This window comes from Nannobrachium achirus (assembly GCF_963921795.1).
Source record: "Nannobrachium achirus genome assembly, chromosome: 9".
Taxonomy (NCBI): domain Eukaryota; kingdom Metazoa; phylum Chordata; class Actinopteri; order Myctophiformes; family Myctophidae; genus Nannobrachium; species Nannobrachium achirus.
In genome coordinates this window covers 45,045,311-45,062,722 of record NC_137818.1, presented here as the reverse complement: position 1 = coordinate 45,062,722, position 17,412 = coordinate 45,045,311, and the positions used below count along the sequence as shown (strand labels likewise).

The 17,412-nt window shown below is 40.7% G+C and overlaps 2 protein-coding genes across 2 annotated transcripts; one reads left to right on the top strand and one right to left on the bottom strand.

Moving 5' to 3' along the window:
• The first annotated feature begins 3,717 nt into the window (after nucleotides 1–3,717).
• cUnh1orf174 (chromosome Un C1orf174 homolog) lies at nucleotides 3,718–10,529 on the top strand. Its single transcript, XM_080733509.1, has 4 exons — nucleotides 3,718–3,948; nucleotides 4,819–4,875; nucleotides 5,003–5,383; nucleotides 8,299–10,529. The coding sequence occupies exons 1-4, from the start codon at nucleotides 3,934–3,936 to the stop codon at nucleotides 8,437–8,439; spliced, it is 594 nt and encodes a 197-aa protein (XP_080589635.1). The 5' UTR covers nucleotides 3,718–3,933; the 3' UTR covers nucleotides 8,440–10,529.
• A 1,662-nt stretch (nucleotides 10,530–12,191) lies between these two features.
• On the bottom strand, nucleotides 12,192–16,970 carry dffb (DNA fragmentation factor, beta polypeptide (caspase-activated DNase); the record flags this gene model as incomplete). The annotated part of the gene is made up of 7 exons (XM_080733456.1): nucleotides 12,192–13,654; nucleotides 14,080–14,180; nucleotides 14,999–15,172; nucleotides 15,257–15,336; nucleotides 15,433–15,618; nucleotides 16,594–16,720; nucleotides 16,842–16,970. The coding sequence occupies 7 exons, from the start codon at nucleotides 16,968–16,970 to the stop codon at nucleotides 13,405–13,407; spliced, it is 1,047 nt and encodes a 348-aa protein (XP_080589582.1). The 3' UTR covers nucleotides 12,192–13,404.
• Between the last annotated feature and the right edge of the window lie 442 nt (nucleotides 16,971–17,412).

Sequence of the window (17,412 nt, the reverse complement as noted above, 5' to 3'; positions counted from 1 at the left end):
AAATGATGTGTAGGCCTATTGCCTAAAATTTCAGCCATTAAAACGCAAAAAGTAGGCGTACAGAAATTGATTTGATGATTGAAGCAATGTAAGACACATAATAATAAAGATGTGTCCTATTTCCTATGTTCTGGGAGTTTGGGAGTTTGAAAAATGACAATCCAGGAGTCCAAAAGGAGATCTAGGGTCGAGAAATCCAGGAGACTGCTGGATCCCTGCAGGAGGCAGCCCTGTTGTTCAAGGCTTACGATTTCTTGTGAAGGCTAAGATCAGGTAATAGAAGATACACAAAAGAGATCAGCTACATGGCATGAGGTTAAGAAAACAATTAATGAAACGTGTATAGGCCTACAGATTAGTAGGCTACAATTTGGTAATTTAACAAACTTCAAATAGTCCATGCTTAGGCCTATACGCGATATTAATTATAAAACTACTAAAAGGCACATGAGAGATTGCATTAACCAAAAAAAGATGATAGGCTACATGATGAATGTGAACGATCTGCAACTCTCTCTCTCGCGCGCAGACGCTAGATTCACTGTGAGCGTTGAGAAGGCTTACAGCGCCTCCTGGTGTTCATGTGACACATTTCTGTCACAACTCCATGCTGATTGTTACAGTAACACAGAACACTACACCGTTATGTAATGTTAACAACAACAGGTGAGGTTTAAGTTACTCCAGTAGAGGGTAACATTTGTACAAACACGAATAGCTAAATACAAATAAAATAAATAATGCATTATCAGTTGCAAAAATAGAAAACACACACACACACACACGCACGCACGCGCGCACACACACACACACACACACACGCACGCACGCACGCACGCACGCACACACACACACACACACACACACACACACACACACACACACTCACACTCACACTCACACACACACAGTGTGTATCTGTATTAAGCTGTTTGTTTACTTTGCATAGCATTGAACAGCAAGCATTAGACATTGGACTTCAGTCTGGAGCATGCAGGAACCAATGCAATCCAGTTCACAGCTTCACAGGATGTAATAATAAGATTCAATGCAATTATATACTGTATGAATACAGTGGTCTAGAACTTTCTTTTTAACAAACTGCGCAAGGTGTCGTGATGAAACCAACAGCCACATCATGGAAAGGATGTATATGATTTAATATAATACTGTATTGCATTTTCTTTTCTTTGTATTGTGATGTTTTATGCTTGGACCCCAGGAAGAATAGTCTCCACTACGGTGTAGACTAATGGGGATCCTTAATAAACTAAACTAAACCTCACAACAACTATGCAATGAGAACTGGAGTGTCGATTTAAATTAACACTCCAGTTTCTGCGGTGCCGTCAGCTATATTAAAAGAGAAAGCGTATAATGTTGGCTCCATGAACACCCGCTCAGCAGAGCATTTAACAGCATGAACAGGAAATTAGAAATTGAATGAAATGCAAGTTTCTAAATACACTGTTGAAGCCATTTGATTGGCTTATTGTAGGTTACACATTGTATTTTACATTAAGCGGTGCTACGCACTCAAGCCAAACACCTCAAGGAACACCATCAAAACCAGATGTGCTGGTCTGTAAATTAGCCGATCTACAAGCTCACAGCGCCTCACATTGTAACGTGTTGAGCTGGTAGTTATTTTCAGCGTCTGTCATGGCGTCTGTCATGTGATCGACACCGTCATGTGAAAGTATAAAGCGTGCTTAACACAATCAGAAAAGCACTGGACTTTTAACAAATGTAACATTTCTCCTCTAAATATTGCTCTAACCAGGGGTGTCTTCTAAGTGAAATGGAGATGTGTGTGTGTGTGTGTGTGTGTGTGTGTGTGTGTGTGTGTGTGTGTGTGTGTGTGTGTGTGTGTGTGTGCGTGCGCGTGCGTGCGTGCACACGTCTTACATTGAGGATGAGATGAAGAGTGGCCTCTGCAATTAATGCTAATGTGATATTCAACCAAAGGTCTTTGGAGGGGGCCATGAAATAAAACTGAAATAAGTGAGCTACTGAATTGGGATGTGCTTGGGTGCCTTTCTAAATGTACTTATGTGCAATGAGGTTTTGAAGCAGAATGTGTGCATGAACCGCTGCTCCTTGCAAGATAGCTGTGGTAGCAGCGATGATGTTTAAGGTGATTGATTGGAGTAATTATGCCAGTTGGTCCTTCGGGTGAATTGACTGAATTTATCAGAGCTAGTAGCAGAAACTCTGCTAGCCTAGCCTACTAACAAGATTAGTTATCTAGTTATCAGGTGGGCAGGACTGACCTCTTGTAAGTTGTACTCAAGCTGCAAGTCTGCATGACATTAAAGTGGTAAAAATGTTCGAATAATGGACACATTATGAGAGTTACAATTATAGGCTAAATAATGTTACCGTACATGAATAGCAGGCTTGTTAGCTTGGGTCTCAGGTGTTAATGTGAAATGGCCAGCTATGAACATGGCAAAGCCTCTATTGTGTACGACTGCCAGCTTTTTGGTGCCATCGCTGTTGTCCAATGTCCACATAGCCACAATGTACCACAGCATGAAACATTGGCAGGTTGAGGTTGTTACAATTACACACTTACATGCATGAACAAGCACTATTAGTCTATTATAACATAAATGTTCTGTACAATCATTGGCCAATCAAGGAGATTGGCCACTGTGTTGCCATATCATGTTCAGCAATACTGAAATCCATTTCTGCTGCATAATATCTTCTAACTCAAATGCATTGTTACCCATTTATAAATTAGTAACAAACAAACAAATAAATAAATAAATAGTGTCCTTTTTTAGTTGTTGTGGTATATTTGATAAAGCACATAACTGGAAATCATCCTACAGTATGCAGTTAATCCATCCTATCTATTAGGAGTGGTGTGCACTGTGCAGCTATTGAACAAGCCTGGTAAAAACCAGACTGCACAACACCACCCCCTGGCGGTGGTGCAAAACAAAGTGTGTGATAGAGGCTGGCACTGCCAGGCTACTATTGAACAGCACCCAGGGAGTACACACACACACACACACACACACACACACACACACACACACACACACACACACACACACACACACACACACACACACACACACACACACACACACACACACACACACACAGAGAGAGAGAGAGAGAGAGAGAGAGAGAGAGAGAGAGAGGCTTTGATTGGTTGAGTATAGAAGTTTGCTTAAAGGTAGCCTACAGTTCAACAAGGTCAACTAAAAGGATAAAGATCATAAGAAAGCATTAGGCTTGTTTTCATTGGGGTCCGTTTGTAGGCCCATTCAATTCATACAACATAAGAAAAATAAGACAAAGTAGACTACAGTGCAAAAAAAATATCAGACTCGGGAAACGAAATTAATAAATCAACAAATAATGGTATTTAAATTTACAGTAAAATGGTCAGGGACTGACTTGCTTTTTAACCAACACGAAAAAAGAAAGAACATGTCATTAGTTCCTAATTGATGACAGATTTAACAGAATTAACTGCTTTAATGATGCCAGTTTAGTTGGCTTGTTAACCAACTTCTACATCTGTTGTTATTGTTTTTTTTTACTCAAGCGACACCGTCGTACTACGGAGTATATAAAACGAGTGGGAGGGGCCAGGGGCGACCTGTAGTTGAACTGCGCCCTCTCTCGTGACTCACACAGTACTGCCGTGAAAAAGCACGACACACACAGCACAGACCAAACAAACCTAACCAACCACGGCCACTGTCTAGTGTCTCATAGACGGGACGCCGCCGCCCGTGTTAACCCAAAACAACTGTCTTCTTGACTTCTCAGAATAAAGCTAGGATAATAATACTGCAGCAGCAGCAGCAGCAAGGAATTGTCTCATGTTGTATTTTTACATGGCGTGAAACGGGGGAGCCGTGAGATCCAGTAAGCCCGGACAGCAGCGTTCAGTGGCTGCGCGTGGAAATGATGAGAACGAAGGTGAGTGTTTACTTGGGCTTGGTTTTCTTTTACCGAAAAATACTAGACGATCTACAAGCTCACAGCGCGCGCATCCGCGACGTGCTGTGGACTATGCTTGTAGTTGTTGATCGGTTATTTTCGGCGAGCGGCGCCCGTCGTGTGAAAAATCCCGTTTATAGGCAGGCTCTCTTTAACTACACCCTACTCGCGTTACACGATCACACACATCAGAGCTGCAATCTGTTAATCAAGGCTTTGTAACATCAGAACTACCACGACGGAAAGTTAACACGTTCATCTCATTAAAGAGACAGGCGGCGCCTCATTTACAACGCTGTTGAGCCATGCAGTTGCTAGTGTGTGTAACATATACTTGGCATCGATGCCACCATGCCAAAATAGAGATGCCAACAACGTGCTGACTGCTGAAAGTGCTGATGGGAACCAGCTTGGTCTCAAATAAACAAGCGAATAGAGCTACAAACAGTGGTGGAAAGTATCTTTACTCGTACTTTTAAGTAAATTATAGTCTACAAGTAGTGGTGCAAATAACTTGGTGATTTACTCAAGTAGGCCTACTATTTTCTGTGGTACTTTACTTGAGTATTTCAATGTTATGCTGCCTAGCCTGCCTTATACTTAAGATTCTACTACATTTCAGAGGTTAATATTGTACTACTTTCTACTTCACTATATTTTATTTGGTAGAGCTTTGGATATAACTTCTGGTTATTTGACACAATGGATAAATAACAAGCTCCCTACTCTTCCATTGAGAACTTTAGACCCTGGGTAGGACACCTACTGGTTGACTAGTAGTACTGTGCAAAATCTCCCCTGACCAATATTGGGGATTCCATTTTTTCTTCACTTTTTCACCCTTCGTAGATGTCTGGTCGACTTGGCAACCTGAAGAGGAGGAGGGGAAAGAGTGGCTCAGATAAGGTTTGCATTGAAAAAAGTAGAGAAACAACAAAACGAAACGTTATAAGCACTTGGGCAATTTGTCAAATTGTCTACAAAGAAATTGTCTGCATCATCAACAATTCATTTCAACGTATTTCCTCCTCAGGCCTCTGCAAAGAGGAGAACAGATATGAAAAGACCAAAGCCAGCCTGCGCAGCAGCCCCCCACGGTACCTCCACGGTGGGTGGTAACGGCAGACAGCCACACAGTCCCATGGAGGGGCTGTCTCTCATCAGCTGTGAGTGTCACCAGTCCCTGGGCAGAAGGCGCTGCACGGCATCACCGCAGCTTGATGAGCAAGAGGGCAAAGAGAATGACACCAGCATGAGGTTTGAGCCAGATTTGTGTAGAACAAAAGGCTTGGTGGAGAAACGGGAGGCAGAGCTGATGGATGACGGAGTTCCTGAGAAGATCACCTTCCCAGATGATGACAGTAATCAGATTCTGCCCGTCGAGCAGTTCTTTGGGAACCTTGATGTTGTACAGGTGAGGCACTGAAGAGCAGTGGTTACCCCCAATTGTATATGCATTTGACCACATGCATTTGACCATATGCATTTTTTTGTGCCAGGGAGGGGGGACCCCTATAAGATGTGTTATTTTTTTTTTTGTAAATGGCAGATCTAAAAGCTCAATACTTGGCCACAGATTGGCTATTTTGGTAAAGCAAACCGCGAATACAGTCAAACACTTTGTCTAAAAGGAACACCAAAAAAGTCCTTGTGGTATTGTTTCCTTTGGCGTCCTATGTATTCAATGAAATGACTATAAAATCCAGAATACTGCTCCCCTCGTCGTGGGTATTTTTCATTGGTGATGTTTCAAGCTGGAAGCCTTAACCAAGTCTGTGGAAGAGCCTACCGTGGAAAACAGATGTTCAGTCAGTAACTTTGATCAGAATAATGCTTCTTAGATTAGGCTTTCATCAAAATGATGACCGGGCGGTTTAAGTGATATAGCTAATTAACCAATTAGAATAACAAAGATTGCCATATAATTCACATGAAGCCTAATAAATCTACACAACTTTACACTATTTTAAATGTATGACTGTGTGACTAATATGTTTGCTTAATTTCATTATCTAATATAATCTATATTACTGTACTTAAGTAATCATTGTCTGTAACATTTCTTTTCCTTGAGACTTTTACTCACATTTTAAAAGAAAAATCCATACTTAATTTATATAGTTAAAATACATTTTCAAAACATGCTTGTTACTGTAGAATTCACATAACACTTAATCTTGTGGAATAATCAGCTTATTTTCTCCCCCCTGCATGTGACAGATTCCATCCTAGCAGATGATCAAATACCATTCTTAACTAATCAAATGTCAACATAAAGGATTTGACAACGGAACAGATGGGTGCATGTACTGTTTTTGGCTTGTACAGTACATAATTGCATTGCCATAACCACATTAACTCTGGTGTAAAAGAAAATACAACTATATAGTGAAACTGGCACATGTACACAAGCACAGAACACATTATGTTTACATGGGCAGGTATATTCCAATTGTATTCAGAATGACTGCTCATTCAGAATAAAAATGCTCATCCATTCCATTCTAATGAATTTTCATTCAGGTTTGGACGGGTGGTATATGCCGTTTGAATCAGAATAGACTTAAATTCAGGTTCCATGTAAACAGTTTGGTATGAATCTCTGTTCAGAATGAATTCATTCTGTATATGAATAAATATTGTCCATGTAACCATAGCCAATGTGAGCTTCACTTGTAGATCAGCTAGTATGTTAGTTATTTAATAGAAAAAGGAGGGACATGGCTTTTGCAATAGTTAATATGAAAACATTTATTGGAAGATACTCTGGTTTTAAAAAGGGGGAGGCCTCTAATTACAAAAAGATTCCAAGCCACTCTTTAATGTGGAAAAATTTGATGGAAAAAGTAAAATACGAAAGCGCCTCATAATTGTTTGGATCATAACTGTCTTTTATCCAGTGCTTCACAATAAAGATATTTGAAACATAAAAAGAAGGATGCCATGTTTGGCTGAAATACTATGAGAAAAGTGTCTTGGAAACCTTTTGCATGTGATCAGTGAAGCCAGCTGTGCAGCAGTGATGATTATCAAAGGCTCTGCAGAAACAGGCTTGAGCAAAGAGACTGATAGCAGAATTGTTTGTTGCTCTGTCTCATGTAAAATAGTTGTATTATTGAATCTAATTGTCAGTTTAATAGACTTGAAAAACACAAACGTATCATGATTTGAAGTTCATACTGCTTTCCTTTTTTTTTTATTATTATTATTATTATATTTTTAGGGCTTTTCTGGCTGTATTTATAGTTATGGTGGAGATGGACAGGAAACAGAGAGATGGGGAGAGACATGCAGTAAAGATCATCAGAAACTTTTACACATCTACAGGTCGAGAGAGGCCTCCCGCTCACCATCGTGTGTGTGTGTGTGTGTGTGTGTGTGTGTGTGTGTGTGTGTGTGTGTGTGTGTGTGTGTGTGTGTGTGTGTGTGTGTGTGTGTGTGTGTGTGTGTGTGTGTGTGTGTGTGTGTGTGTGTGTGTGTGTGTGTGTGTGTGTGTGTGTGTGTGTGTGTGTGTGTGTGTGTGTGTGTGTGTGTTCCTGTGCCCAACACAGAATGTTGTGACTTTTAATGTTCCAGTGTCAGCTTGGAAACAATTATTTGCTGCAGCAATCACTACTGGTTTCCTCCCAGTTATATAAAGAAACAGGCATAAACCTTATGTATGCTTCAATCACCAGACATGTGACTCCATCTACCTTGTGACTGTGTCTATTAACCACTTGAATCCTAAGTAGGGGGCCTAGTATAGACCTCTGGATTCCATTCAATGAAGTCTATAGAGTTCAAGTATTTAACAAACAGGATAAAAGTCCCAATGTGACAAATTGAATCGTCAAGCATCACAGCAATAGGATTTCCTCTCCTGTTCAACAAGCAACTCGAAGGCAGCTTGGCATGTTTGTTTGTTGGCTCGTTTAGTTGACGTAGATCAACAGGGGGTCCGGGACCCCTAGAGTTACTACAGGGGGTCCTCCAAATCTTTGTGTGATAGAAAGAAAGAAAAAAAACCTCTTTCTCAAAAATAGCAGATCTACAAGCTCACAACGCCTCGCGCTGTGAGCTTGTAGATCAGCGATTTTTGGCAATGAGGTTTGGTGTAGAGGGGAGTATTGACAGTTTAAGACTTAAGTGGTTAAATATCTGAAAACAAATTGACATGAATCCAAAATACACAGACGATTGTGCTGTCAAGGAATTAAACGATATGGAATCTATGAAAAGGTTGTGGGGGTCCCTGCTTCATCTCTCAACTAAGGGGTCCTTGGCCTGAAAACTTTGAAGACCCCTGATGCAGATTATTAACTGTGGTTTGTGTATTCTTTGTCACAGGAATATCTGCAAAGACCAGCAGCCACATCCATGTGGAGCCGGCGAGAGCACAGGAGACAACATTTCTATGCACCTGAAGACAGTGATGAAGAAGAGGTGAGCCACGCTGACATGCAGTGTGACGACAGAGGAGGCAGTTAGTTTACATGGCTGTGTTGAACACTCACTCGCCTATAGAGGACACTGTGCCAAGGAAGAAGCCAAATAAAACTGACAAAAGGTGGCCATGTGATTGTCGGAGAGAATTAGGTTTAGGGGTTGCACTAATGCAATAAGGTGTCATTGAACTATGCTTTATATGTAGTTTGGAAGTTAAACTTTTACAAGCTCAAGTGTTGTCTTTTCTAATAAGGGTCGTAGCGTTCTACCCTGTTACTTTCATCACGCAGATTTACCCCTTTTTTTGCACAATCGATTTTTGTGCCAGGCAATGCTTTATCTCTGCATGCTTTACTGTGTGTACTACAGCAGAGTAAAGTGAATGACACGGATCAATTGCAAGCTGTGCCTTGGTTGTGAGATTGTACACGGGTGATTATATTTAAGACTAAGGCGTTGATGGGGACAAGATGAAAGATAAATCCCACATTCAACATTTATTGAAACCACCAGCCTTGTCACTAAATTATGTACAAACATGAAATGCCCAATTCAAGCACCAGAGTGAAAGGGATAGTTCAGCCGCATTCATAAGACAATAATTTGATGACCGGCTTTGTCTGACACAATGGAGAGTCTTTGAGTCCTACCGTAATCGATCGGACAAATATGTATATTTTAAGGGTGAACTATCCCTTTAAGGTCCTGCCTACTATGAAGATTATTTTTTTATATTTTAATTTTAATCAAATAACTGATCCAAAAGACATTTAATATGGAAATGTTAATGCTTACGACCGATTGATCAATATGTCTTCATGTTTCTCATTTGTCATTTGAATGGCTAATGTCTGTCTGGTGACCTTCCTATGACCTGTAACATGTGCCGTGTTTGTTTCCACCATGCCACAGCCAGCATTGGAGAGGGGCAAATGTGTATCCTAACAAAAATGGCATATCTATAAAGTTGTGTAGACAAGCGATTTTTACTATTTGTCGAACAACTAAGTATATAGATCTTAATTGGGGCAGTTCTCCATTCCAAAACATCCCCATTACGAAACCAGGTTAGCATTCACCAGCGTCGGCAGCTTAGAAATTCACCAGGTTAGCGTTCACCAGCGTTAGTTTTACTGAGGTTAAGGTTAGGTCGGAATAGCGATGTTTCTGAATGACGATGTGTAACCCTCTTGAGTTAACATTTACATAACTCATGTAACATTTACAGTTACATGAGTTATGTAAAAGTTCTTCTCAAAAAACACTGGCAATTCTAAATGTTTTATTAATGATTATCGATGGCCTGAAGATCATATGAAGACTTTGATTTGTGCAACTTGTAAATTTGTATATAGTTACGTATCCACTGAGACTGAAGATATTTGCACTAACAAAATGTTTATATCTGCAAAGGCAAATAATGCGCTATTGTGTGTATATATTGTTGATTCTTATAAACCAAGCAATCAGACATTTGATATATTTTTGATAAATGTTTTTTTTTTTTCGCCTGTTAACAAGCCTTATTTATGCACAGTGCTTTTTGTAGTTTGCTATGCAACTGCCTGATGGAATGAAAAATATAATTCCAATAATGATTGTAGTCCAATGCATTTTATTATCACAGTGCCAATACACACATTCATCTTTATTGACTGCAAATATTTGCTTGTTTATTTGAAAAATAACTTTATGCCAAAAAACAACATAAAAAGAAAGAAAACAATCCCATAACACTTGAGAATGTTTTGATGTCAGGGTAAGCTTTTGAAAGATCTAACAATTCAAGTTTTTGTTGCTTTTTAAGAAATAACAAAACATGTAATAAACAAATTATGCACTCATTTCAAATCGTGGCCCCATAACTTGTTGGTGCCTAATTCTTCAATGCCTTTATCACTAGTACCCTAATGTAAATGATGACCAAAGCAAAACGGGCCAACAAAGTCTGCTGACTAGCCTTTGAAACAGTTTTCCAGAGCAACCATCAAAGAATGTAGAACAGCATTTTGCTTATTGTCTGAAAAATAGATTCAGTTGAGCTTATAAAATAATCGCTGCCATGTCAAAGAAAGCTGGAACAAATCTAGTGGTCAAATGAGTTGGCACAGCCTGAATATCTTGATACAAGATTGAAAGCTCTTACATATTTTAACAGTTAATAGCTTCACAGCATTGTTAATTCATGTCAACATGTATGTGTCAGTTCATTTGTATAAATTAATGATTTTGTATAAAAGTATAAAATGTTATTTCTCGTGAAATGTGCCAGTGTCATTAATGACAACCAAGGCATGGGTGTGTTTGTAATGACAACTAGTAACACATTCATGAAAAAGAATCACTTTTGAACACAACAAATAGTGTTAGTGATAGGCTTATAGGCTCCACTCTATGCTATGAAAGCTGCTGAGTTCTACTGGGGAAACTGGACAACAGGGGCATTTCTGCCTAATAGACCCCATGGACAGTCTTTTGGGATCAAGTTGGAAAATGAGCCAAGAAGTGATTTATGGCGGAATTGTCCTTTAATGTTTTGTTAATGATTATAGATGGCCTGAAGATCATATGAAGACATGATTTGTGCAAATTGTAAATCTGTATGTATCCACTGAGACTAAATAGAAACATAAAAATAAAATATATATATACACACACACTCGCACAAAATTACACAAACACAGAAAAAATCTATAAATCAAGTATCACACATCTGAATATGTTTCTGCTTTATTTATGCAGTGCTTTTTGTAGTTTGCTACGCAACTGCCAGATGGAATGAAACATATAATTCCAGTAATAATTTTAGTCCAGTGCATTTTATCACAGTGCCAGTAAACAGAGCACATTAATCATTCTTGACTTCAAATATTTCAGAATACACAGAACTTTCTGGTGAAAGAAACAATCCCATAACAGTTTACATTTAAGCTTCTAAGGATTAAATGTTTTGGTGTCAGGGTAAGCTTTTGATGTAACAATTCATTTTTGTTGCTTTTTATTAAGCAAAAACAAAACTATTTAATTAATAAACACATGATGAAACACTCATTTCAAACGGTGGCCCCATATCCTGTTAATTCTTCAATGCCATTATCACTAGCACCCTAATGTAAATGATGAACAAAGCAAAGCCGTCGAAACAATTTCCCAGAGCTGATGGAAAATGCAACTATCAAATAATGTAGAACAGCATTTTGCTTATTGTATGTCCGAAAAATAGATTTGATTGAAAGTATACTGCTCAAAGAAATGAAGGGAACAGAATGTTCCCTTAATTTATTTGAGTATAGTATACTGTAGTACTGCTCAAAGAAAGCTCAAAGAACCCTCCATTTCTTTGAGCAGTATAGTAGGCCTACATGAAGTTTGAGTTGAGGTTGTAAAAAATCACGCCATGTCAAAGAAAGCTGGAACAAATCTCAAAGAAGTAGTTGGCAATACAAGATTGTAAGCTCTGTTAAACCAGTTAACAGCTTCACATTCATGTCAACATGTGCGTGTCACAGTTCATTTGTATAAATTAATGATTTAGTATAAAAGTATAAAATGTTATTTCATTTGAAAACTTTTTTTTTTTGCATTTAGAAATTGGATGTGCTTTGTTATTGAGTCGCCGATAATTACCATAGTGGGGGAAAACAGAGGGAGCAGAGTGGGCACAGCAGGATGCGGAGGGGGGACTGTTTTTGGGGTGCTGCTGTCCAGCATCCGGGGGGGGGGGGGGGGTTTGGTAGGTGTGGGGTTGTGCAAACACGGTGAGCTGCCTCACCGTGTCCAGCACTGGCCCCAGGCCTTGGGCAGCCTCTACCAGTTGGTCGATTTGGGACTTGACCTCTGGCTCAAAGCCACTGCAGGGGAAAAATAGATTAAAGGTCTTGATCCTGAAGTAAAAAGCAAGGGCGGCCGTTTGAGGGAAGAAGGGTAACTGGATGGGGGTGAGGGCGATAATCTGAAGTGTAGTCCAATATTAATGCCTCCTAGAGATGTTGGTGACCTAATGCATTAAAGCGTGTAATAGTTAATTGGTGAACTTTCTAATCAAAATCTGCAAGTCATTACCACAAGGGATTTGTTATCCATCACACTTCTATATGAAGCTATATATGCCTCTCGGCCAGACTATAATAATCTTGTCACCTGGCATGTGAACCAGCCATCCTGAGTGCAGTAAAGCGGTTTGGTGCCTCTTCAGTCCTGTCGAAGTAGCAGCCGTTGTACTTGGCTTTTTTTAGTTTGCCCGTCAGCAACTCTGCCGCTACCTTGGAACGCTTCCCTGAGTTTATTTTCCTTTATAGTTTTCGCCTCGTCAGCCATTTAAGTAGACATGCAAACCTGTCTCAATAAAATGTAAATACTGGTATCTGTAGAGGACCGTTACACAAGAGACTTTGCTGTTGCCTCTCTCAGGTAGCCTCTCATCCTGCTCTCGCAGTTGTACTTCAGGTAGGCGGACTTGGTCTTGAAGAGACCGTGGCACTCTCATACATGTACGTTACTGGACAGGACACCCCGCCGCCCCGGCGGTGTCGCTCGCGAAGTCGGCTTCGGCAGCCCGCGTCAGAGGGTGGGGGGAGGGAGAGGAGGAGAGACGAAGACCGCAGGCAGGAGGAAGAACAGCGTAACGGTGCGGCACGGTCCCCGGAACGAGGCCGGGAGTGAGAGGGAGAGTTAGCTTGGCCAGAACAAGATTGACCCAATCTATGGCCCGTTTGTAGATCTTTCGCTTCTCACCGTGCAGGTTATGCTGTCCTTTCTTATGGTACACAATGTGGGGGAGCAGCGCGTGCTTGGCTGCCGTCGTGGAGGAAAAGGAATGCAGGAGAAAAAAACGGTTTGGGGCGTGCAGTGCCATCCCCAGGAACTTTAAGGGTTGAGGGTGGGGGGGAGGAGGGAGAGGAGGGGAGGGGAGGAGAGAAGAGAAGAGATGAAGACCGCAAAAATGTATGAACTTAAAATTCATTTTCTTAAAAAATAAAAATATAAAAAAAGATCTAAAATTCTATTCTACTTTCTGCGTAACCGCTTCCCGTTGTCATTTTTGATTGTCTTATCCGTATCCATGGCCCGTTTGTAGATCTTTCCCTTCTCACAGTGCAGGTTGTGCTGTCCTTTCTTATGGCACACAATGTGAACGAGCTTCAGGTTTACTCTGGTGAACAGCAGACTGTAGAAATACTCCATGTTGATGTCAGTGCACTTGTGGTCACAGAGAGCGTCCAGCAGATCAGGAATGATTGCCCGTTTCTTTTCAATCCTGGAAACACATGGGGGAGAGGGGGGGGGGGATTAGAGCACTGTTTCCCAAACAGTGGGTCAGGACCCATTTGTGGGTCACAGACCAATACCCCCCAACAAAATAAATAAATAATAATACATTTTAAAACAAACACATCTAAAAAATGCCATATATACAGTATAATAATAGTTAATAAGTAGTGAAAATAGCCGACGATGCGTTGTGAGCTTGTAGATCTGCTATTTTCAGCTGTTTGAGTCCCATGGCAAATGTCTAATTTATCTTTTGGGTCACGAGCTGAAAGGTTTGAGAACCACTGTGTTAGAGCAGGTAATGTCCAACAATAATGGAGACTTGTGTCTCAAGGTCCTGAATAATAATAATAATGTTTTAATGCATCAACCACAACCAACGGAGAACCCTGACAATCCAACAACACCTACATGTGATCCAGATTCCATGTGCTGAAGACCACCCTGCTCTCGTGGTTGCCGTAGGGGTTGATTGAGTGGAATGACGTGCATGCCTCCTGGTCGAACGGTCCCTGAGGTTTGTAAGAGGTACAATCATCAGCTTATAGGACTCAAGACTTTCCAATCGACATTCAGTACTTTGATCACCACACACCTAGCATTATTAAACCCATCTGTACGACACCACCTGTTATTTCACCATGCTCGCCCTCACCAGTAGAGACGAGCTCTTGAAATTAAACACTGCACTCCTAACCTGCCAGCCTTCACTGCCACCACTTACAGAGCACTAGCGCTCAACCCATGCTTCACCCTTCTCCCCCTGTGGCTGGAAATATAGACAACTATGTCAGCAATCGTCTTAAGCACTTGAACTCTAGCATCCCCATTCTGGGTCAAACATTTGTTGAACATAGCAGATATACAAGCTCACAACGCTTGTAGATCTGCTATTATATTGAGTGTAGAGGGAAAACAGGTATAGAGCCTAGAGGGGCTCTGTTCAACTAAGTATAAGTGGTTAAAATGCCTGGGCTCAGGTCAGTCAGTGTGTAAGTGTAACTGACCTTGATGTTCTAGTTTGTTTATACCCTGGTTTGAGTCTTACTTGTGACGAGTGTTTGATCGTGTGCAGAGTAGACTGTGAAAGCAATGTCCTCTATAGAGCACAATTAAGATTGAATCTGAATCTACTTTGATAATCTGATAATCAATATTTACGCCTCCTAGAGATGTTGGAGAAATAATGGAGACCTTAAAGTGTGTAATAGTGAATTGGTGAACTTTCTAATGAAAATCTACAAGTCATTGCCACAAGGGATCTGTTATCCATCACACTTCTATATGAAGCTATGTCTGCCTCTCGGCCAGACTATAATAATCTTGTCACCTGGCATGTGAACCAGCCATCCTGAGTGCAGAAGCGGTTTGGTGCCTCTTCAGTCCTGTCGAAGTAGCAGCCGTTGTACTTGGCTTTTTTTAGCTTGTCCGTCAGCAACTCTGCCGCTGCCTGGTACTCTTCCCTGAGTTTCTTTTTCTTTATGGTTTTCGCCTCGTCAGCCATCTAAGTAGACATGCAAAACTGGTTCAATAAAATGTAAATACTGATATCTGTAGAGGACCGTTACAAAAGAGACTTTGCTATTACCTCTCTCAGGTAGCCTCTCATCCTGCTCTCGCAGTTGTACTTCAGGTATGCAGACTTGGTCTTGAATCGAACGTTGACACCTGAGACAAAACTTCAGTCAGGGGTAAAGTCACACAGAGATGGATAAATGGATGTACCCCGACTGTATTTTAAAGCATCCCAACGGGATTGCCTACCTTTGAACCAGCCTTCATCATCCTCTCTTTTCTCCAGATCAGAGTTATCCTGCAGGTGACGGAGAAATTCACCCAGGAGTTTACGCCTTTTCGGAGCCGACTCATCAGTGAGAAGTTTCCTGGCTTCCTGGATGAGGCGGTCAGTGTGTCTGTCTGTGCTCAGCAACTGGCTTAGATCACAGACCGCTGGGAACACAAGCACAATGTAAAGTCACAACGTTGCAGAATGGTGGAGTGTAATTAACTGATGTCTCATATGTCGACACACTGACTTTATATAAACAGAGGGTTCATACATTTGTCTAATGAATTCGGCTGAAAACATAACTTGAAGCATGTAGGCCTAATGACATTTACTGATAATGTAACAGGCTGGCCTACCTCATTACAATATTGTGAATATTTCCCCCAAAAAAATAATGCTGTAATAGTTTTGACTGATTATATTGTGTATTTTCAGTCCAGTGTTCTATATTTTTGGTTTTAAGAATATAATTATAATAGCCTATAAAACCATGGACTGAAAATGTTAATGAGCATAGCATGAAAATGCAATATCAGACAGACTCAGGACACTTTATTACATTATTGTGAATGTTGTTACAGCCAGGCTTTTATTACACTTGCGTGTAACCTCAACTCAAATTACAGTAATAGCCTACTACTGTAATTACATGTTTACATTTACAAGAAATGGTTGCAGCCAGAGCGATATATAAGAGAGTGGCGTCACGCTTTGAACTCGCCGCAGACAGGAAGTGGCTTCGCATGGAGCCGTTCTCATTCCTAGCGAGCCAATGCCCCGTCCGCCCCCCATTCTAGCCGAGTCATTTAAACTCGCTGGAAGTAGACCAAATCACGTCTTTTTCACCATTGTAACGCATTCACGGGCCTCTCTAAGGTAGATACCATTTTTAAAAGAGTGAAAAAGACGTGATTTAGTCTACTTACCAGCGAGTGAAAAATGAATGGGGGCGGACGGGGCAGAGGCTCGCTAGGAATGAGAACAGGCTCCAGTAAGCTAGGCTAAGTTAGCTTCCCACCATAGAGTAAATAGGCTTTTCACGCTTACTATGGGAGTCGACGTAAGTGACGTAACTCTCTCTTCTACAACTCTGGTTGCAGCTACAACCAGTGTGCAGTATTAGTGAAGTTACTTACATCCGCCCCAAGTCTCGCCATCAGAGAGAAGCACAAGTTCCACATGATCTGGAAGAACATGGAAATATTCCTCTGTCACCTGAGTGCCGTCTTCATACAAACACACATGATATGAGCCGCGGGGTGCCTGGAAACACAGAACAGAACAGTGATGCTTAATTTTAGAGATAAAAATAGCAGATGTATAAGCTCACGACGCGTAGATCACAATTTATTTTCGTACCAAAGGAAACTCGGGCTCTACTTACTTGCAATAGCTTGCAGGACTTTTTAAGCAACTCCTTCAGGTTTGTTGCTGCAACGCCATATTTTCTAGTTCCGTGGAGACTCCGGATTTTAACGGGTTTGCAGCTCTCACTTCTAAAACAACCAAACATTTTAAACATTGTTACTTGGCTTACGTACTGCTGCGACTTCCGCGGTAAGGGTAAATGCATCGAAACTGGAGTCTCTTGCTTTGTTTTGTAAACAACCCTCCCCCACTAAAGGATAATACTGCCATCTACAGGACAGATTGAGATGTTCTTTAAAGGTTTATTGTCTTTATTCAAACTTGTTTGGTAGGGGAAACACATTTACATTTTCAAAGCAAATCAAGGGTGAAATAGAAACTCAAAGTCAAAATTAAGAAATGAGTGCACTACGTAATTGCAATTAAAGACATTTTAAATAGAGGAGCTGTGTGTCACATTTGCAATCGACTATAGTTTACAAAACCACTCAAATGTGCACTTGCTGTTAGAAATAGTTATATGTACAATGTTTTGCTTGGAGGTATAAAGCTTTTGAAACGAATAGAAGAACATTTTCAAGGCTTTG